Source organism: Magallana gigas, chromosome 6, assembly GCF_963853765.1.
Source record: "Magallana gigas chromosome 6, xbMagGiga1.1, whole genome shotgun sequence".
NCBI lineage: Eukaryota > Metazoa > Mollusca > Bivalvia > Ostreida > Ostreidae > Magallana > Magallana gigas.
In genome coordinates this window covers 36,473,505-36,496,520 of record NC_088858.1, presented here as the reverse complement: position 1 = coordinate 36,496,520, position 23,016 = coordinate 36,473,505, and the positions used below count along the sequence as shown (strand labels likewise).

The following is a 23,016-nucleotide window of genomic DNA, read 5'->3' as shown; positions in this document are numbered from 1 at the left end:
TTTATGGCACATAAATTTTATGATCATATGGTTCATGTATTAATATTTGGTACATATGAATACCATATTGACAACAAATCAATATTGAATAATAACATTTTTAAAGTTTTCAAACTGGTTTTCCATAGTTTGCGCCTTAATACTACAAAGAACATTCAAAAATTGAATTGTAAATACAGTAACTTTTGTGATATGATATCATTATGTGATTGTTTGATAAATGTATACTTGAAGCTGCAATAACTGAGCTGCACAAGTAAAGGTGATATTAAACATTAAACATGTACAGATATACAACCCAATATGTAAAATTTATTTTCAATTCTAAAATAATGTTTCTAAAACTAAATACAAAATATTCTATTATGCTAATCTTCATTTATAAAAGTAAGTCATTCATTACACATAAAAATTGTCTGTAATAAACTCTAAACCAGGTGAAATTTCACATATAATTCTTCCGAAAAAAAAAAAATTTGATATTTTAACTCAAAAATGGTAAATGTCTTACAAAACAGTAAATGATGGTTATAAAGTAATGTACAGTTTTGAGTCAGGGGGATAAAAAATAAAAACTGACTTGATTCTCTTGAAATAAAAAACCTCATGATCCCTCGATCTCTCCTCTCTCTCAGAAGTAAAAACTTTTTCAGCTTTCTACTAAAATATAAATGATATCAGTTCTATTTCCACTCTAAATCTAAGTACCTGTTGCAACCTTTTGGAGACAATATAAAAGGTTGTTGCATGATAAATTCGTACAATGAACTATAACCTCTTCAATATTGTAAACTTCAATCAGCAAGTTAAAAATAAATTCATAATCAAACTTTTAAAGAGTAGCTAGGAACTAGCATGTACTTTAACATTTGTATATATAACTGTTAAACTGATTCAAGGAATGACACAATTTAAATGAGATTCTATTATCAACAGCCAATATTGTATATGCATCTAAATATAATATTCATCTTTTGTATGTATAAATCAATTTGTTTCTCCGATATAACAGAGAAAAACTAAGATAATTACACGTATGTGTAGAGTAACTCTTTAAGATTGTGAGGCAGTATGGGTAGCATTTCAGATCTCTATCAAGAATCGATTTAAAAAAGTCCTCTACAAGCTTTTTTTTCAAAAAATCTTAGTTTTGTTCACAAAAAGAAATATATATCACACTTTACAGATCTATAGACAATATGATAACAAGTTGATGATAAAAATCAGTGAAGTCTGTATAACTAGGGTTTCATCTTTATAAGAGGAATGTTTTTATTGTTTAAACACTTGTCACAGACCCATTCAGCATAGACCTCTTGTGTAAGCATGATGAAAGCAGGCTCTGTTAATCCGGCACACATCCGATGAAACCAAAAATTACAACCACTCTCACACAGAATTGCTTGGTCATTCTCATGAACTTCCTTATGGCACACTCCACACGGATAAATGGGAGGGGCATTTGGATTTGCTGGATTGAATACCATGGATTGATTGGGTGGATAAATTTTCCCCATGGACTGTGGACCCCCAGGTCCCATGTGCATGGGCCCACCTCCTCCCCTAGGACTTGACATGGGATGAGTCGATCTGGGATCTGGCATATTTCCACCAGGACCAGAGTGAGACATAGGCATTTGCCCATTGTGACCTTGCATTTGCATTGGTCCATTTGGTCCTGACATCTGCATGGGTCCATTAGGACCAGACATTTGCATTTGCATGGGTCCACCTCCTGGCCCTGCCATTGACATAGGTACATTTCCTGGTCCCATCATATGCATTGGCCCATTGCCAGGACCTCCAGGGCCCATATGCATTGGGCCATTTCCTGGCCCAGACATCATAGCCATGGGTGGTCCATTACCAGGGCCTGACATCATGGACATGGGAGGCCCTGACATTGACGGTCCACTGACTGACATTGGCCCAACACCGCTCATATGTGGTCCAGCCATCATTGGTCCTCCCCCTGCCATGGACATTGAGGGGCCTGACATTTGGGGCCCATTTCCTGGTCCTCCCGGTCCCATCATTGACATGGGATGTCCTGAATGGTTTTGCATCTGCATCAGTTGTTACCACACCATTCTGTGTAAGTTTTAGACCTACAAAACAAAAGTAGGAGCTACTTGTACATTTGTCTGGATAATCATTATCTCGTGATTTCAAAAATAAATTTAAACGTGTCCAATGTACCGATATAGTAATTTTTAAATTTACACAACAAAGGGAAGATAGGATATCTGTTTGGAACAAAAATATTGAATAAAAATATTCTTTCAACACAATGAATTGACTATTCATATGTTACAATATTAAAATATAAATAACCATTAAACCATAAATCTTTAAAACAAAAATTGAAAGCAGTGTCAGAAATTGAGTTAATAAAGTAAATTTAGTTTTATTGAACAATCAAAAACATTTCTAACAGACTGGTAACAAAAAAAAATGTAGCATCAAGAGATGATATATGTGAAAATAAAGAAGGTGAAAAAAAATGAAACGACTTTAAATCAAAACATATTTTATCAAATAAAATGTACAATAAAACAAACAGCTAGGATATAGAGGGAACAAGGTATAGAGAGATTCTAATGATAGCTAAAAACTCTGGGCAAAAGACTCAGATGAACAGGTGAGGTAGATAGTGCTTAATTGATACCACAAATCACATATGTTGTACAGTTTAATACAATGTTTTATCATCAAAATAATTTTTTTCAAAAGATAACCAAAAATGTAATTTTAAGATTTTGTATCTACATGTGTATGTACACCATACAGGTCATGAGTTATAAAACATAATATATACATGTACATGTATAAGTATCTTGCATATTATTTTTCAAAAGATAATTGAAAATGTAATTTTAATATTTTGTATCTATGTACAGGTCATTACTTGTAAAACGCAATATATACATGTATAGGTATCATGCATATTTATGAGGAACGTCCCAAGCATCATTTAGTGTGAAAGAGACCCAAACAGTACCATAAGCAGAATGAGATAATTTGTAGGTTTCTTATAACGTTAAATAACGTTGATAAACAACAAACATGTTCATGAAGTTAAATGGGGTCCAAATTATACTTTAAGTATTGGAGCCAAGTGAATAAAATTCATTTCCCTATTGTAAACACTAGTAATTATATCTATTAAGAGTTATAACGCTAATGCCTGAATTACATTACATTTACAACTTACCTGCCAACTTTTTCCTCACAAGCTTCACCGGAAGTTTATGAAATTGAGAACAATAAGGGTCTTATGCTCAAATACTGTTTTTCCATTTGAATTGCACCTGATTGACTTGTGATCAAATATCAAGGTATGTTGAAGTTTTGTTTATTTTTATTTAAGATAAAAAGATATCTGCTTTGATCCTTTATTCAGATTTATATAAAGAACGAAACAAAGGATGTGATACTGAAAATACCTTCGGTTCTCATTGGTACAAATATGGCGGCTCGCTTTGAGGATCCGTATCGTCCTGCAAATAACGGGACGCAAGGATCCTACAATAGGTAGGATCGCTTTTCACACAAGATTAAAACGATTCATGGGAAGTTAATTTTGAATATATCTTTTAAATTTCATGATACTGTATAATCTGCGATTTTTGACAGATTTTCCCGAATTTCCTCAATTATCTAAGCATCCCCAGCCTCATCCATATTTAGCCTCCACATCCAGTATGGGTTTTAGTTAACTTGACAGTATCACCTAACCCTCTTAATGATATGATACTTATTTGTCATCGTGTCTAAGCAATTCTTTCCGACGACTTTATTTTACTATGAATTTAACGATAAAACTTTAATTCTCCTCTTTCACAGGGTTTTGACAATTTTTTTCTCCAAAATCATATATATACTGGTAGTGTATCATTTATCGGCTAAGACCAGTTATCGGCAAAACTGAGAGTTGAGGTTTATATCATGGGATATTCCAAGAATTTTTAATCTGTTAATTCAGTAATTAGTATATGTATAATAATACACATTTCAAAAATTTTCCCGGTCAATTACGCCAAATTTCAATGAAAAAAATTATGTACAAAATTTGTGATCAAAACAAGCGACAAAAAAGGGCATCTCGTAATTTCGCCTCTGACGCCTCATGTTAAAATTCACCCCTGACGTAGAGATTTTGCTTTGTTTACAATCGATGCATAACATGTGGGTTGATTAAACCCTATCATCTGGGGGACGAAACCAAACGGTTCCCTTTTCTAAACTTCCCATGATGCATTTTGGTTTGTTTTTTTCGTTTGCCCAAAAAGAAATTATTTTATTTACATTAAATATTTCTAACTTTGAAAGGAGACCAATTCTGCTGGTTTAAATAGGAGAAAGTCCATAACTTTCTTAGATAATTGGTTTGTATGGAAAATTATTTGATACTGTAAAAACTAAAAATCGGACCAAGCAGCTTTAAAAAATAAAATATTACCTTTTTGTGATACATTATTATATCCCTTCTTTGATTTGACATATAATATCAATACATATATCATGTATAAATAAAAGGAATTCACTTATTTCCAAGAGATTCGTAGTGCAGTTGAATGCCTGATTGCACAATTATGTATTGAATAGTCTACAGTTTTGTGTAATATTACCATATGATAATAATTTTATGAGTTTTGTTTATTATACATGTATCAAAATGCTGACAAATTTAGTCTGACCCCACAAGTGGCATAATTCTAATTACATTTAGCAGAGAATAAAATCAACATGTACAGGGAATTTACTATGATATTATCATGAAGCCAATAACTGGTACAATTAATCGTAAAAAACTCAGCAAATTAGGGGCATGCTAGCTAGTAAGCAAAAACATGATGTTTTGGGTTCTAAATAATGATATCATCTAACAGATTGATAAATAAGGAGTTCACCATTTAAAGTGTGTCAAGTTTTATCCAAAAATATCAAGAAATAAGGAAATACGAAAAGAAAACTGTTACAGTGCTGGTATAGAATATTTTACTTTTTTTCTACAGATTGAGACAAATCATTAGTGATCCTTTTGTTTACTTTACAGAGCCATGATGCAGAGCCCAAGTAGTAATGATTCAAGGCCTCACAGTAACAGCAGTGTTCTTAGTGAAAGGGGACCAAAATTGCGGGAGGATGTTTGTATTGGAGAGGAGGTCAGAATTTCATTACACTTGGCAATTGAAAGATTTAGACGAAATGAAGAACAAAAAGGTATATAGAGCAGTAGCACACATACTTGTTGTCTGTACATATGTCTATATCATTCAACATTTGAAATTCATGTTCTGCAATTTTACCTCCTAGAATTGGAATTTCCATCCTCTCTGACAGCAACAGAAAGGGCATATGTTCATCGATATTGTGACACAGTAGGACTCAAGCATAAAAGCAAAGGGTAATTAGAAACAAATATTGTCTTTGTGAATTTTACTTGTATTTTGCAGGAAGTAAAAATAGGCAATATATTCACATTTTTATGTAATGTTAGTGACTTTGTTATGTGTAATATATATCATTTTCAGAAAAGGCAACAATAGATTATTAACAGTCACCAAGAAAGAGTCAAACCAAACTCAAACGTCAGCTTCTTCCTTGAATATGATAAGGAATTCAAGGCAGCAAATTTGTAATTTGCTTCAGAGGTTTCCCTTGACCACTAAAGAAAGACAGGAGCTGATGCCACAAATGGAAAGAAATCCAGCATATGATGGTATTAATTCATTATCTAGTATATGATATATCGAGTTTAAAAGCAGCATTTCAATTATTGTCTATTATTTAGTTATCTTATATTAATTTCAACCTCATTGTTCAGCTAGAACAAAAGTATTTAATAAAGTAAAACTTATAGGAATCATATAATAGTGTTTTATTTAATTATTTAACAAGAATTGAATCCTTGAAATTTTAGCAAACAGGGATATTGCCAAAGCAACTATTGGCAAACTTAATAATGGAGTGGCACAAATTCCTCCTGCCAGAATTAGCACAGACTTGGACTCATTTAGAAGCACTTTGCCAGTTTTTCAACACAAAGAGGAGATAATCCGCAGCATCAACTCTAACAGAACCCTTCTTATTACAGGAGAAACTGGTTCAGGGAAGACAACTCAGGTATGTAATTCAAAGTATGACACTATAACATTGAAACCTGTAATAAAATATCTATCGGAAATTATATTTTGAGGAAATACATTTATATATATTGTTGACCATTGTTGACCAAACCAAAATTTGTGAGAATTTTTAATTTTTTTTTTTATTACAGGTACCGGGGTATATTATTTAAGTGTTACAAACTTAAAAAAAAAATAAACCAAAGTTTTGAGGCTTAACCATTTTTTTATTGAAATTAATTGTAGATTCCACAGATGATACTAGATGATGGCACAGCAAACAACAAGAGATGTCGCATACTTTGTACACAGCCCAGAAGAATAGCGGCACTAAGTATCGCTGAAAGAGTGTCAGCAGAGAGAGGGGAGAAGATAGGACAAACCGTCGGCTACCAGATCCGTCTGGAGAGCAAGTAAGACCATATGCAGTATACTAATCAAAAATGTTTTTTTTAACTTAAAAATTTATTGCATCTAATTGATTGTAATGTTGTTTCTTACCGGTAGTTAAAGTCCAAGTCTGTGAATTATATATATATAATATTTTTCTGGGTGATTTCAAATTGTATGTATTTCATCCTCACATATTGAATTTTCTGTGGTTAAAAGTTGTCTTTTAAAGTACCTAGACTGTAAAAGAACCTAGACTGTAATAGGGCCTATAAAAAAAATTTGTGTGTTTAGGGTAACACTGATGAAAAAATTAGGTTAGGTAGGTAGGGATTTTTTTTTTATTTTATCATATTTTTTTCTGCATGAATCCTAAGAATGTTTGTTTGTGTCATATTTAAAAACGGATTTTTAATAGAGATAATATAAAATTCACAATCAGATAAAAACAGACATCTAAAAATGGTAGGATTGGGGCATTTTTGTAGGCTAGGTTGGGTTACCCTAAACACACAACTTTTTATTTTAGGCCTAGGTAAAAATTATCTTTGTTTTTTGTTTTATTAAATTTTTAAACCTATGTTTTTAGTTATTTAAAAAAGACAAACAATAACTATGAAATCATCAATTTTTACAGGACATCTCCAAAAACACTTCTTACGTTTTGCACTAATGGGGTCTTGCTGAGAACGCTGATGAATGGAAGCCACTCTTTGTCAACTGTTACACATGTTATTGTGGTAAGAGCTTAGTACAATTAAAGCAACTTATACTTGATTGCTTTGAATAGTGTTATATATTAAACAACGTTTTATCGTAAATTGGAAAAAGGAAATCATTAAGGTTTTTTTCACCTTTGTTAAAGCAATATGAGCTGTATCTTTTAGAGTTTTATTTTGCTGCAAAAACCTGCTAGTATGATAAGTCTGCCTGTAACTTTAATTTTTATGATAAATAAGATATGTGAATATCATTAATTTTTGTCAGGAGAACTATTTCACTTATAAGGAATATATAGCAGATCAATTTTTGTACAGGACAACAATAATTTAATTTTGCTCCAATTAAGGCTTCTTAATGGCTTTTCCCACAAAAACAGAGCTAACAGAAATTTAAAAACCATGACATTTTTTGTCATTTTAGTAGAAAATAACATTTTCTTTTTAAAAAATTTCAACATGAAAATTGCAGCTCTTATTGCTTTAAATGTATTGGTATCTTAACTTTTAGGATGAGGTCCATGAGAGAGACAGATTCAGTGATTTCCTTCTCACAGCCATTAGAGACGAGCTATCTAAATATCCACACATGAAACTTATTCTAATGAGTGCCTCAATGAATGTGGACCTGTTTATTAGATACTTCAATAATTGTCCTGTACTGAGGTGTAAGTTCAAATACTTCTATGAAGACTTTCCTATTACTCTAAATTTTCTCTTCTTTAGCATGATATACATGTATATATATATATATGTTATATTATATAGGTAAACTTGTGGTACTCTACCCAAGTACAAAAACTGTTTTACTACTTGATGTGAATTTTTTTTCTACATTTTTTTTTCTACATTTTTAGTCCCAGGAAATCTTTTTGATGTGGAAGAGCATTTCTTGGAGGATGTGCTAAAATGGTAATTTCTTTATCAACATTGTATAAGTATCAAATATCTTCAATGTTACTCCTGATTAAAGAAAATACAAGTTTTGTTTAAAAATTGTATAACACAAATTCATTAATTTAACATTGTCTTATTCTATATAAATTACAGGACTGGTTACACAAACAAGAAAATGGAGAAGTTGAAGAAAACCCAACCAGATGGTATGTAGTACATTAATTTAAGTATTGGATCTCCCATGTTATGTGATTTTGTAATGGTGTATACATGTAACTTCATACAGTGAGTTGTGTTTTAGCTCATCTAAACCAAAATATTTGTATGCCTGCAGAAAAATGCACACATTTTGCAAATAAATTTGTGTGATGTTTTCTGTCTTTTTTTTTAACAGTGGCAAACCAACAAAAACAGCTGAGTCAGTGGTGCAAGATTCAGATGGATGAAGTTCAGACCACAGCTCACTCGGAGGAGATAGAGGAAAAGATGGCTAAAGAATTGTTAGAAGAGGGGAAAACTCCACAAGTAATGCTTGGTCCAATGTGTTATTTAGAAGAAGAATTGATCAACAAAAAGATTTTTGAGAGATTTAAGGGTTGAATAATGAAATAATCAAAAGATTCATATAGCATTGATTTATTTGAGTTTTTGTTATATCATGACCTTTTAATTGGAAAGAACAGTATTTGAGAGACTAAAGTTTATGTTTACTTTTGTGTACAGAAACTTGACGATTGAATATTTTACTTAAAACTTATTATGATATTGTGATGGTGTGTATAGTACATAAAACCTGTATATGTACCATGTTTTATGACAGACCGCTGATGAAAAAGAGGAGCTAGAACTGTGGCTTGTGAAGGAAATGGATGAACTTTTGAGTGAGATCTGGCTGACTGGAAATGAGGACTGCTTCTCTCAGCTCATCCATCTCATCAAGAGTGAAAATGTCTCAGGTCTGACTGGTTATGATAATAAGACATCCATGAACATTCCATATCAATCCTTAATTCAAAAGACATACATTTGCATAAGATACTAAGTGTATTTAGAATACTGTAAAGTTGAGTACCTAGTGCTTTTCACATAGTGGACTACCAGCATTCTGAGACCAGCCTGTCCCCCCTGATGATAGCTGCTGCCCGGGGCTTCACTGCCATTGTGGAGCATCTCCTGACCTTTGGAGCAAATGTCAAACTCCAGTCTTCAAATGACTGGACAGCGCTGGATTTCGCCAAGAGGTTTAACCATGAAGAAGTTATTGAAATGCTGCAAGCCTACATGTGAGTGGTAGAGGATTCAGAATATATACAGTCTACTCTTCCATTTTAAGCAATACATTTATTATAACCCACTGCAAATTCAAATTTAAGGGAAGTGGTGGTACATTGAATCACCATGTCCAGCTGTCAGAAGTCTTGATATTTCTTTTTGTCCAAACATGTTTTAGGAAACTAGTGAATGGATTTTTTTTATGAAAATTGTATAAATGTGCACCGAATACACACAGAGACTAATGCATTAGTTTTGATGGGAGTCTGTGTATAATGGAATCACATTCATCTGTTTGTCCATGGTAGAATTTCCGTAATGTCTTTTCATATGTATATCTGTTTGTCCCATTTTGATGTCTGTCATTTACTTGTATGAAAAGAAATGTCAAGGTTCATACAAGGCATAAATGTTGGACATGATGTGAGTGTGTGTTATGATCCTGATCTGAGGTCATTGATCAAGGCTAAGGTCATTACAATGTTGCTTTCATGATATAAAGGATCCCAGGGTATTTGTCATTTGAATAGTTCTACATTACATTTAATCATTTAAAATCTAAAACAAGTATAACATTTGCATAGTATTTAATTTATATTTTGGATTGAGTATTCTGAAGAAGAAAAAACTATTACTGTATACATACAGGAATATATTTGCCCCCTTTCTATTTTTGCCCCTTTCATCCTTGTTGTATGGGGACAAATTTTAAACTGGGCAAATTCCAGTGTGTCATATTATCTCTTTTTCAACACATTTGTGTCTGGGCAAATTCAAGACAGTGAAACTGTTTGCAAGTGTAGAAGGGCAAAAATTACCCTGTATACAGTATATTATGGCCGAAGAATATATATTACACATTACAATTTCCTTTGTAGGATTGAGTATGAAATGGGACCCTCTGATGATATTAAAGCTCTTGATACAGTAGCAGCAAGGGAGCTCTCAGAGGAAGAGAAAGAACTGCTGAATTTATATCAACACAGCTTTGATGATGACAAAGTGGATATTGAGCTCATTCTCTCTCTTGTGATCAAAATCTTATCTACCAGTAAAGAGGGTATGTTAATCATGAAAACTAAAGCACTGTAATTGAAGTACTCATTTGACATATACAAATAAGAATCATGACTTCAGCATTTACAAAGATAACATGGATTAAATGTTTCTGATATATCAGTTGATTTTTCCTATACATATACATGTACACTGTTTATGGTTGAAAAATTGTAACTTGCGTTGTACATCTAACCAACATATTTGATTGAACAAAATGAATGTTACATTAAAATGAAATCTTGTACATGATGCACAAAATTTTTCTGTAGGTGCTGTATTGATCTTCCTCCCTGGCTATGATGACATTGTGACTTTAAGAGAAGCAATTGGTGATAGCAAGAGTATGGATAAATTCAGGTAAATGAATCTGACTGTCAATTTCATGAACAAATTTTACAGTGCTGTAGATAAAATGAGCTAATCGGTAATTGTAGACTCACACATATGTTTTCTGAGCCTACAAGGTGTTTTTTTACCACTTTGAAATTCTGTTTTCCATTTGGCAGGTATGTGTTGTACACCTTACACTCATCCATGCAATCAAATGACCAGAAAAGAGTGTTTAAATCTGTACCCCAAGGAGTCAGAAAAATTGTAGGTACAGGCACGCTCAATGATAAACCAAATATCAGTATTCTCTTGCATTGTTGTTTGGCACTATACAATATATGAATGCCCTTTAATTCTTTGTTTCAGATTCTGGCAACTAATATTGCAGAGACTAGCATTACTATCAATGATGTTGTATATGTTATTGATTCAGGGAAAGTGAAAGAGGTATTTGAATTATAATTCATCAAATTTTGATACCAACATACTGTATTTGTGCAATCTGCAAAACTACCTTGATGCACTTAATGATTGATTGATTGATTGACTTGGACGTTTACAGAAAGCCTTTGATGCCTTACTCTCACTGTCAATGCTGAAGAGTACATGGATCTCAAAAGCCAGTGCACTGCAGAGAAAGGGGAGGTAAGAGCATACACCAGAATCCATAGGGAATTAAATATGCACATTCATGAATATCATCTTTTTAAATAAGCAATACTTGTTGACAGGGCTGGGAGATGTAGGCCAGGCATATGTTACCATCTATTCAGCAGAATCCGACATAGTATGATGCAGGACTATGCCACTCCAGAAATTCTAAGGTATCCTCTTCAGGTAAGGTATAAATTATATGTGATATCTCTCTTTCTTGGACAATATTAATAATTTAGGCTTTGTCCTATTAAAATGGCGTTAATGAAAACCGATGTATTCCAGGAAATATGCCTCCATACCAAGCTGATAGCTCCGATTCACTGTCCAATAGCAGAGTTCTTGGCTAAGGCCCCTGAGCCCCCTCCATACATGGTGACAAGAAATGCTGTTCTACTGCTGAAGGTAACCGTTGCTATAGCCCACAGTAGAGGCCCCACTAAGAACAATGGGGTTTAATTTGTGATTTATGCTCCGTTTCTAGGTTATCTAATTTTGTGTTTTACAATATATACATGCACATCACAATTTTATGAAGGAATCAAAAACTTTTGAATCTAAATTTTAAAAAAAAATTGCCCTTTTACCATGTTTTTCTTCTGAATTAGAGTGTTTTATATTGATGTTTGATGTGAACATTTGCAGCAAATAGATGCTCTGGACCACTTTGAGGACCTGACAGAGATAGGCTATCACCTAGCGGACTTACCCCTGGAGCCGCGGCTGGGAAAGGTTGTGCTGTACTCCATCGTACTCAAATGTCTGGACCCGGTGCTGACCATTGTGTGTGCTCTAGCATACAAAGACCCCTGTAAGTTTTATTGATATTCTTTACCGATTTTAGTTGATTTTGTTGTTGATCTTCAAAATCAAATGCTCATAATAAAAGTAAGATATATAATATTACAGCAACAGATGATATTTACATTTGTAATGAACATTGCCCACAAATTTTCATCTCCTAATTGTGAATTTTACAAAGATAAATAATTGATGGTCTTAGAATTGATCAAAAGGATTTCCAAATTATCCTTTAGATTTTTATTTTGCTTTCATAACTCAGCATACACATAGTTACTTGTAAGTCAATGTTTATATACAACTTCACTACAGTGTAATTGTTTTAGTGTTGCATTTTTATGTGTGTTGATTTCTCCTTTCAGTTATGCTGCCCTCTACTCCTCATTTGAAGCGAGCTGCCGACCAGGCTAGACGTATGTACAGCTCCAACACATTCAGTGATCACATGACCCTGCTCAGAGCATTCCAGGTCTGATTAATAATAATATACTGTGTTTTATGATTGTTTAAACTTGTTGTTACCCTGTAGAAGGTCAAAGGTCCTTATAAGTCTGAATTTCGTGCTTTTGTAAAAGGGGTGGCAAAGAGCTCGCACTGACAATTGTGAGAGAAGTTACTGCGAAAAGAATTTTCTGTCTTCTGCTTCCATGGAGATGATAGTTGGAATGAGGTATTTCAACCAAATATCAAACAAGTATTTCTTGTCATTTTGGCATAATAATCACAACTCTACCTACAATACTTCTAGTTTATTTAATCACTGAAAGTAAAAGATATATGTAGGATATACATGTACATGTAGATATTTTATGTTTTTAAAAAAATATTGAACAAAAATTCAAATGTTTACTGGATAATCTTCACTGCAGAACACAACTCCTTGGCCAGTTGAGGGCATCAGGATTTGTTCGAGCAAGAGGGGGTGGAGACATTCGAGACCTGAACACAAACTCTGAAAACTGGGCAGCTGTCAAAGCAGCTCTCTGTGCAGGCATCTATCCCAACCTGGCAAAGATTGAAAAAAATAAGAACTACAAAATGTTTTCACAGTATGTGTATTCATTTGATTGGTATAGATTTAGTTTTTATTGTAGAACTTGTGTAATATAATATACCTTTGTGTATGATATGCAAGCCAAAATTTTTTGAAAACAACCCGGAAAAAATGTTTTTCTGTATATGATGATTATGTGCTCGGTTAAAGCAATGCCTAAGAAAGAATGAGGAACACAAGAAGTAGAAATAAATGTTATATAATGTTTTAAATCATCATTATCAGGAATATTTTTATGCTAAAATTTTATAATTTTGAACATGTTGCACAATTAAAAAGTTGGATTTGGCAATGTACATCCATAAAATAAGTTCTTTATTGAGTACATTTAATCCCTATAGATAACAATAACACAGGGTATCCAGTAACATGCTCTGTAGAAAGAAGATAAACATTTGTTCCTCTGCATGAAACAAGCATGCACAACGTAGAATAAATTTAGACTGAACAAAGCTGCATACTATACATGAGTCTTAATGGGTATGTGAACCATCTATGTGAAATATAACATATATCTGTAAAACGCATAAATGATTAAAGTAAAAGTAATATGTGAGTAAAGAGAATGAAGGATTTATGCATTACACTTTTTCACACACCACGTACAGAGTACAGACACAGGCTTGTGCATAGATAGAAAATGTCATTTAGAAGCAGTTGTATGTATATACATGTACACACTGTTGTGTATACCAATAGGTCTATCTATGTTTCATAATTTCAGGAAGTCTTCAGGTATCAAGTTCCACACCAGTTCTGTGTTGAGGAACTCTGCCTCTCCAAAGAAGCCTGCACAGAGTATTCCCACAGAGTGGATCTTGTATGAGGAGATGAGCCGCTACGAGAGGAGTGCCTATATCCGCTGTTGTACAGCCATCTCCCCAATCACAGTGGCTCTCTTCACTGGACCCATCAAGCTACCACCAGAGAGTGTTCGAGATGGAGCTAAGCAACATGGTAATAATTGATTCACGGAGTTTTATTTGTATTTACATGTAAACTAACATGTACATGTAAAAGGCAAATTTTTAAAAGTAAACTAATGTAGAAATAACCACAATTAAAATATTGTGCTTACCCTGCAATGCTTTTCTTCCATCTGGTTGAATTTTATTTCTGAGTTCGTATGTTTAGTAAAGGAAATTGTCTAATGTTCTTACCAATCACACTTTTACATGCAATAAATTTTGATTTTAAAAACTCAAAGGAATCTTGTCAGATTCGTTTGTGTTTAACAAAGTGTAAAAAGAATTGTCAAAAGGATCTACCAGGTATATACATGACTTCATATTGTACAGCCATGCTACATGGAGGACTGGAGGACAGCAGTGACAGTGAGGGAGAGGAGAAGGAGGACTCCACCAAAACCACTCTACAGTTTGATGACTGGCTGTCCTTCAAACTGGATAACGAGGTGGGCACTAAGTAGATGTACAAAATACATGCATCATCTACTGTTGTCCATAGACAGTCATTACACTATGCTTCATAAGCATGTGTCACTGTTTTTTAAAACTATTATTCATTTTGTAGACTGCCAGCTTGGTGCTTCAGTTACGACATAAATGGAACTGTCTTTTTCTCCGCAGAATGAAGGCTCCCTCTAAACCCTGGTCACAAGTGGATGAAGTATGTAACCCCTATTAGGCTTGTGCATTAAAGGCACTTTTAAAAAGATTGAAATTCAAACTTTGACTGGTGACAAAATTTCCTTTAAGTTACATGTTAATTTTTTCTGAGTGGTTGGAAGAGACGGTCTGTCCTTCTATGTTGCACAAAGACTGTTCAGGTGTTCTGAACAAATCTGGCCTGAAGATTATTAAATGTTTGAGTGTGTAATCTGTACCCAAACTCATACTCCATGTTCCAAAATTTATACTTATTTAAAAAGTCATCAAGGAATATGGGCAAAATTCTGAGAAAAATCTGAGTATGAGTTAATACTCACTAAGCCTTGAAGCCTACAATGCAGTTATCTCTGTTTATTAACTTTACAGGCTGTCATCAAGGCAGTGATCAGTGTCCTGAGTAATGAGGAACAATCTCTAGGCTTTCAGCAGCCGGCTGGTATTGGCCAAAGACCAAGGCCTATGAGTAAGCTTAAACAAAAAGACAATTGGGCTAGAAACAATATTTTTAGAAAAGAAACATGTTTTAGTCCATTAAACAAATAGCTGCAAAACTTAAGAAGAATATGTGCCCTAGGTAAATGTAATTTTTAACAAAAAGATTTAATTTCATTAATGGATATCTGTACATGTATTATTATGTGGCATTTAAATTTAGTTTAAATTTGTTCTCTAAGTCTTCCCTTGTGTTTTGTAGCTGAGTATATGTCGGCTGGTGGAGGGGGCTACAGTAGTTATGATAATGAGGACCACAGCAGCAGCAGAGGCAGGAGAACTCCTGTCACCCCACCCAAGAAACACAGCAATGTCTTACCCAGTGTGTATATTATCTAGCTCAACACATAGCTATTGATTAAGATAGAAAAATGTGATTTTGAGTTTTTTGTTAACTAATTTGCATGCCCAAAGTATCTTGCATATTTACCCTTATAGGAAAGAACATTAAAAAGAGTTTAGTTAAGTTACAAAAACAGGTTTGGACCAGTCACCTTAATGGGATATAATAACGTGTTTGGGATATAATATCCAATGTGGGATAGATTTGAAGAGAAAAAAAAATACAAATTTTTTATTTTGCTAAAAATATGGTAATAAGAATAGATGAAATGTAACAAATTTTTCTGTAACCATACTATTATGATGAGTGATCCCTCGGTTTACCCAAACTTCTTGGGGAACATTCTTTAGGTTTATAGGGAAACCATCTTCGCTAGCCAAGGGTTTTCGGTCCACTTTGCTCCCCATAAACCCTTGGCGGATTTCATTACGAAAACTCGGTGACAAGCTCCGTTTTATGATTGGCTGCAGCTGCGAGTAGCTGATCCAATCGCAGTGCTTGTAAATATAAACTTTAAAAGAACTTTGGTAAAACGTAAAAACATTCGGTGCTTTTAACAAGTTGAGGCACAAGTTCTCGAGTACAGTGCCTCCCCAACGATGGTCTTACCAGATCGCTTTAAAAACCTATATATTTTACTGGGATTATACATAGTTCTGCAAACTTGTCAAGGCTCGCGTAAATGCATGGGAAGTAAACATGGCGAATGTGTAGAAGTTGCCTATCCTGTTAGTATATTCGTTTGCTTATGGTTATTGCTTTTAAAGGTTCAATGAGCTCTGTTTTATTTTATTTGTTTGGTTCACATTATTCACGACAACGATACCTGGTTTTATGGCATAAAAGCTTTCATATAAATCGGCGACTTTTTCACTCCCGGTACAGATCCTTACAAAACACTACGAATAAAACATCCCGTGCTTTCCCATGGTTATAACTTAATTCGTATTTAATAGCATCGTTAATTATGTTCTGATATTCGGTAGTCAACATGTTTTCAAGTTGTATTAATGCCGTAGTGTATAATAAACCCGTTGTTTAATTCGATTAAAATGTAAATATGCAAGGGGCGCAACTCAAGTTGCTCGCTAGATAGCGCCACCACATCACCGAGTTTTCGTAATGAAATCCGCCAAGGGTTTATGGGGAACAAAGTGGACCGAAAACCCTTGGCTGGCGAAGATGTAGGGAAACTTGCTAACCAAAATTTGTTGCATTTGGTATACATTAATGCAGATTTATAAAAAAAAATTACCGAATCAAAATTTTTTTTATTATTTGCACTTTAAATTTGATATCCCTTTTGGGATATTATATCCAAATTGGACGATTGGTTCCAACTTGATAAAATAATGCTATCATATTTTAAAGGAACTCCAAGAGCACCGGGTGACAATCGGTCAGGAAGTTCCTCCACAGGCAGCAGTCCTAAGGGAAGCCTCCCCACCACCCCCTGCTCCAGCCCCCAGGCTATTAGCTCCACCCCAGGAAGCCAGGGCACGTCTCCCGTCAAGTACTTCGTTGTCAAGCCAAACAACCAGAAAGCACTGGATGTAGCTCTATCAAAGTCTGTCTTTGCCACAACTCCAAAAAGTGAAACTAAATTCAACAAAGCTATACAGGTTTATTGTCATTGTTTGCTTTTGATTTTTATTCACTGGTTTTGTATTTGTTATCCTATCCTTTGAAATGTAAATGAATTTTAATATTTTGCTTTCAGGATGGAAAGGAGGTGTACCTCATCTTCTCCACGATTGACAGTGCACAGTTTCAGGGTTATGCCAAAGTGACAGCCCAGAGCAGCCAGGACAAATGTCCTGATATGTCTGGAGATGGCTTGGGAGGAACTTTCAAAATAGAATGGATGAAAAAGTAATGTACTTTTATCATTGATTGTACATACATGAATAGCATCCAATGATTTGGTGAAATAATGATATATGATGGTGAAAATCATTATTTATGTAATATCAGTTTCAGAATATCAGTTTTGTATGGGATGTACGTATGTATTTTTGTCTGATTCATGTGCAGGACTCCAGTTCCATTTAGAGCAACACAACAAATTTGTAACAGTTGGAATGAGAACAAGAAAGTGCAGTACAGTAAAGATGGACAGGTGTGGTTTTTGATGAATTTATTAAAAGTGATAACAGTCTAGATTCGATTCATTTACATTACATGTAATGGAAATAAAAGGGTTAAGTAGAGCATCTTACTAGTTTTCATGTTCAATGTTTTTGGAAGAAGCATGATTAAGTATTTTTATCTATATTTCTTTTAAATAGGAACTGGAATATTCTTGTGGAGAGAGGCTTATTCATATGATACAGACATTCGAGCCCAGGCTTTATGAAGCTTCATCTGATGAATTGAAGGAGAGTGAGTTGGAGGAGGAGACCTGTAGTGATAAAGCTTCCAAGTCCTCACACTCAGAGGAGGACAAGGACTCGCTGCTCTCAGATGAGGAACGGTCCAAACACGAGGAAGGGGATAAAAACTCTAACAGCAGGGGGAGATATCCAGGACATTATCAAGGTCGACAGCAGCAGGGTTACGAAGGTCAAAGGCCAGGGTCGTATCCTTATCCTTCATCTTCACAGGGTCATCAGTACTATCATCATCAGCAGCAGGGTTATCACGGGGGTGGAGGAGGGGGAGGGGGACATTATAACTCCAGAATGTACAACATGGGATATCCCCCACCCATGGGACCGAACTATAACCCTATGTACATGGGGATGCACTCTCCCCCCAGACATCCTCTGTCCTCTGTGATGATCCTACAGAGAGGGCAGAGACCTGGAGGTCACTTTAGAGGTTATCATCCAGGATTTGGTTCAGGATATCACTAACACAGCCAGATATCAAGTGTCTGAATATTACTTACTCAACCAGATATCAAGGATCAGAATATCACTAACATGACTAGATATCAATGTGTTTACTGCCTTGTTTGCCTGACTAGGTGGTTAATTCAGAGATTATTGACAGGGATATCGTTCAGTACATGTATATCACCTACACAACCAGATATCTGTAACTACATTAACCAATGGTCACCATGAACACTAAATGATACAGCACAATTCATTTTTAAAAGGAAGTTTGTACATATATTACATTGTAGAATATTAAAAAAAAGAAAAAAACACGTGTAAATAGGTTTTTTCTTGAGCAGCTTTGCAGAGAAGCTGTTTAGAGGAAAACTAATTATTACCGATTGTGAACTTGAGAGATTATGATATAAGTCGTGTTTTTGATGTAATGGGGCAAACTGCCTTCCGCTGATTCAAAGGTTGTTGATGAATATTTATATTGATGAATATTAATATGTCATCTTTTGATGTTTATAAGTTCTATTAATAACTTATTGCTAGATGACTTGTTGCTTGATGATGTTGTTCAAAGTTCCATTACAATTTCATGATTGAGACAAAACTCTCTGTCCTCTGAATTTCTGTAAGATATTTATAACACATAACAAAACAGTATATTCTCTTAATTGATTGATTTGAATATTTAAAAAAAGGATTTGAATGAAATGTGAATTTAACTAAATTTAGATATTTCACACTCCTATAATATGATCGATATCTGTGACAATTTAACAGGATCTTTACAGTGACAATTTAACAAGATCTTTACAGTGACAATTTAACAGGATCTTTACAGTGTCAATTTAACAGGATCTTTACAATGAGACGTATACTTAAACAGAGGATTGCGATGGTGTAGATTTTAATTTTTATTTTAATTTTTAGATGTCAGTAAAAATAATGAAATACATGAGTATTTGGAAAAACTTCAGATATAGAAGTTCATAATTTATTTAAAGTATATATATACATGTAACAGCTTATTTCATCCATGTATGAAATTGCAAAATATTTTTTTTTGTTAGCAATTGTAATAGAAAAAGGGCATATTCTCTTTATAAAGAGAGGAAAAGTTTTACATTGTTATTTTTACGTAGGGATTTATTTTTACTGTAAGGAATTCAAATAAGTAAACATGTAAAACTGTATTAATGGATTCATATACTTGGGTGAAATACAAATAAGAGTTAATAGTAATGGACATGAAAACCAGAATTTTAAACAAACTAGAAGATATCGACACAAATCTTAAATCATGCCTATTGCATATTTATACACGTATATGCCCCCATATCATAAAAGATGCATACATACATGTATATTATGTTCATGTAATTTAAAAATTAATAGTTTTCAACACACTGCCTGTGCCCTCTCTAGACCAGTGCTGCCAATCCTTTGCCCAAATGTACCATACATGTATCTAGTACAGTGTGTGGGTGTTCTATAATGCTTTGTAATTATGGCATAGAGCGCTATTTTAGCACTGATCAATAACTTTTAAAATGAAGAGGATGGGATAGTTAACAATATTTAAATAAACAATCATATAATGTTATCCCACACAACAAAGTTGCCAGGGGTATGATGTTTTTTTTACCCAACCACCAGTCAGCCAGTTTAACAGTCAATCCCTCAGTCCTGGTGTTTTTTTTGTAAGTGCAACTCCTAAACCACTGCACAGAATTTCATAAAATTTTGTAGGTATTTAGGATTAGTGTTAATGTATACATGCCAGTAAATTTCGATTCCATCATTTTTCTAGGAATTTTGACCCTTTTCAATTTTGCATTATTTTGTTGTTAAAAACAAAGGAATAGAATTATATGCACAGTTGCATGAAATTTTGAGCTGATCATTTTTTGTGATTTATACATGTATTCCCTTTATCAAATTATTTTGTGTATTGAATGCATACATGGTAGCATTGCCAAGGGTTGGGGAAGTATAGGGTATGACAGCTTGCTCATTTTTCCTTTCATTGTAAACCATACATGTTAATTAAACACTTTGAAGCTTTGTTAAAGATGTTCTTTCTCTTTTGTTGTAAAAAAGCAAATGAAATAAGAAAGCAGATAATGTGTAGGTAGAAGTTGTGATTGTGTTTTATTAATCTCAATGTCATTCTACATGTATTTAATGATAATTTAACATAATATTTTTATTTGAAAGTGCCAAACTTCATGTTACTGATTTCATTATTTTTGTTCTTTACTGTTCTGTGTGTCAATAAAGAAAGAACAAAACAAATCTAGGCCTTTTTTTTTTGTTGAACGAATCATACACAAAACATTAAACCTCTCTCTCTCTTTCTCTCTCTCTCTCTCTCTCTCTGAAAAATCTTGCCGCCGCCTCATCGTTACATGTCCATGAACCATTTCCTTAACTTAGAATACATCCCCCATCAGTAGTAAGAAGTATATAATTATATATACATGTACGCATACTATTACGTCTGTCAAGTAATTGAATCTTGTTCACCACAATTTGACTTATGTCTGTGTAGATTCCCATCCTAATCCTGTTTTAATAAAAAAAGAATAATCATCCCAGATTAAAATAAAGTTCGTGTTTCGAAGTAAGTGCATATTGGTCGAATTATATTCTTATTTTTTTTAAATTTCCGCTATTTGGATATGTCTTCTTTAAAACACGTACTCTTGATTGAAGGGTTAGTTTTACCGTACTTTCTGTATAGTTTGTCTTGTTTACAATCAGTAACTACACATCGTCTGTTCCTGTACTAATATTCTTCATAAATGTAAATAATTGTAAATACATGTATCATACAAAGATGTGCAAAAAGCAATTACTTTTGTAAGTGTATACTTCCAAGTTTATTCGCACTTGATAAGGTTACAAGTATTTTAGAATTAATTATTCAAGGATTTGCATTCGTTTGGGGCCTTTAACCCACGATTACATTTCTAGCCGACGCGGAAACACAAGTTCTGTAACACATGTAAGTATATCGGAGTTCTCCAGGGGACAATTCATTAATATATTATATAGAAAGCTCTTTCTCAGCTTATGGATAAACAATATCATAATCAATATACATTTTAGACTGCCATCAAGAGTAGACGCGTGGGTGGGCCATGCATTTTGAACTGCACGCAAAGCGGGCGTTGAATTTCATTTATAACATACTCTTCTTGGAAAATCATTCACGCACTATTGATAATTGGTGCGCGTGTGTTTTTATTAATCAGTGTGGTATGCAGTGATTTGAGAAGTTTCTCTCTGCCAGATTAATTTCTGAAGTGAAAAAAGAAGAGTCTAATTAATTTTGGTAAAAATTTGGTATTTGTCGAGTTGGACGTACGCTTATCGTTCATAGTTAGCATTTTGTTTCCTGGAAAATGTATTAAATTTTCATCAGCGATGTATTCATTGCTAATTCCAGTGACAAAAACGAATAAACATTAATTATGTAGATAAGAATAACAAGAGCTGTAGGTTAATTTAATGTGAACCATCATATTCGAAATTTCTAGCGTCTTGAAATGTGCAATACCGGTATGATTTTCTGGTCCTATGCTACAATTACTTTTGGACATAAAGGAAGAAGTATGTTACAATACAACAACTAATTGTGCCTATCCGATGAAGCCTAAATTTTTTGTAGTCTGATTAAAACCATTCCCCTTCTCCTTAACTCGTTAAAGACCCTGACAAATGTAAAGAGAAGGGGGGGGGGGGTTATCAGACTGAAATCTTTGATTTTTAACTGATATTATAGCGGAATTCCCATGTTGTAAATTTTGAATTTAGCGGGTGGCAGTAAATACAAAATTGACAATGTGAAAAGTGTACAGAATGTCACAGCTCCTGATATATGTTAGGGAGAAAGTCTGCACTATGTGTGGTACATTATTTATACCCTGTAAGACGTAATCATATATTCAGTTATATTGGCGTAAAAGCCACGTGCTCTTCCATAAGGAATGTCTACCACATATTTTTTATTGTAGGTATAGTTCTAACAGAAAATATGAAGTTTACACATGAGCTTTTGTTTACCCATGTAATTCCTTCCACATGCACATGTAGATGTACGTGCACACCACTGCATCTGGAACAAGGTAACGAAGCTTATAAACACTTCAGATTTTTACGAAAAATTGAACATTAAATTTCTTCTTTCTCCGTCTTCTTCTAAAGGAAATCAATACAGTCTTTAAAATGGCCATAATTAACCACCGAGCCCTCTTCACATCAAACGCTGTTAAAATTGCTGGCGCCTCCTTTTGAGGAAAAGATATGAAAAGTTGGCTCAATTTTAGATTACGATTCATCAGACACATTAAATAAATAGTCACTGTTGTTACAGTGATTTGTTCAAAAAAACTTTTCAAATAATA

At 33.9% G+C, this 23,016-nt stretch overlaps 2 protein-coding genes across 3 annotated transcripts; one reads left to right on the top strand and one right to left on the bottom strand.

Annotated features, from left to right (window-relative positions):
- Nucleotides 1-1,139: 1,139 nt before the first annotated feature.
- LOC105327102 (protein pygopus) lies at nucleotides 1,140-3,351 on the bottom strand. The gene is made up of 2 exons (XM_011427411.4): nucleotides 3,215-3,351; nucleotides 1,140-2,108 (listed from the first exon to the last, which is right to left on the bottom strand). Exon 2 carries the CDS (start codon nucleotides 2,070-2,072, stop codon nucleotides 1,242-1,244), a length of 831 nt encoding a protein of 276 aa, XP_011425713.1. The 5' UTR covers nucleotides 2,073-2,108; nucleotides 3,215-3,351; the 3' UTR covers nucleotides 1,140-1,241.
- Nucleotides 3,318-20,690, top strand: LOC105327101 (3'-5' RNA helicase YTHDC2). 2 transcript variants are annotated; one of them, XM_066087673.1, is made up of 33 exons: nucleotides 3,318-3,338; nucleotides 5,060-5,226; nucleotides 5,320-5,410; nucleotides 5,538-5,725; nucleotides 5,927-6,129; nucleotides 6,378-6,544; nucleotides 7,159-7,261; nucleotides 7,752-7,908; nucleotides 8,098-8,152; nucleotides 8,291-8,343; nucleotides 8,532-8,662; nucleotides 8,958-9,093; nucleotides 9,228-9,420; nucleotides 10,288-10,469; nucleotides 10,738-10,825; nucleotides 10,975-11,062; nucleotides 11,165-11,245; nucleotides 11,361-11,443; nucleotides 11,530-11,635; nucleotides 11,738-11,857; nucleotides 12,098-12,263; nucleotides 12,616-12,722; nucleotides 12,829-12,923; nucleotides 13,123-13,302; nucleotides 14,032-14,264; nucleotides 14,606-14,721; nucleotides 14,841-14,936; nucleotides 15,305-15,401; nucleotides 15,633-15,752; nucleotides 17,145-17,395; nucleotides 17,494-17,645; nucleotides 17,808-17,892; nucleotides 18,062-20,690. In XM_066087673.1, exons 2-33 carry the CDS (start codon nucleotides 5,064-5,066, stop codon nucleotides 18,626-18,628), a joined length of 4,653 nt encoding a protein of 1,550 aa, XP_065943745.1. In that variant the 5' UTR covers nucleotides 3,318-3,338; nucleotides 5,060-5,063; the 3' UTR covers nucleotides 18,629-20,690. The 2 variants fall into 2 exon arrangements, with proteins under 2 accessions (XP_065943745.1, XP_011425711.3); XM_011427409.4 differs by lacking the exon at nucleotides 3,318-3,338 and adding an exon at nucleotides 3,375-3,534.
- The last annotated feature ends 2,326 nt before the right edge of the window (nucleotides 20,691-23,016 follow it).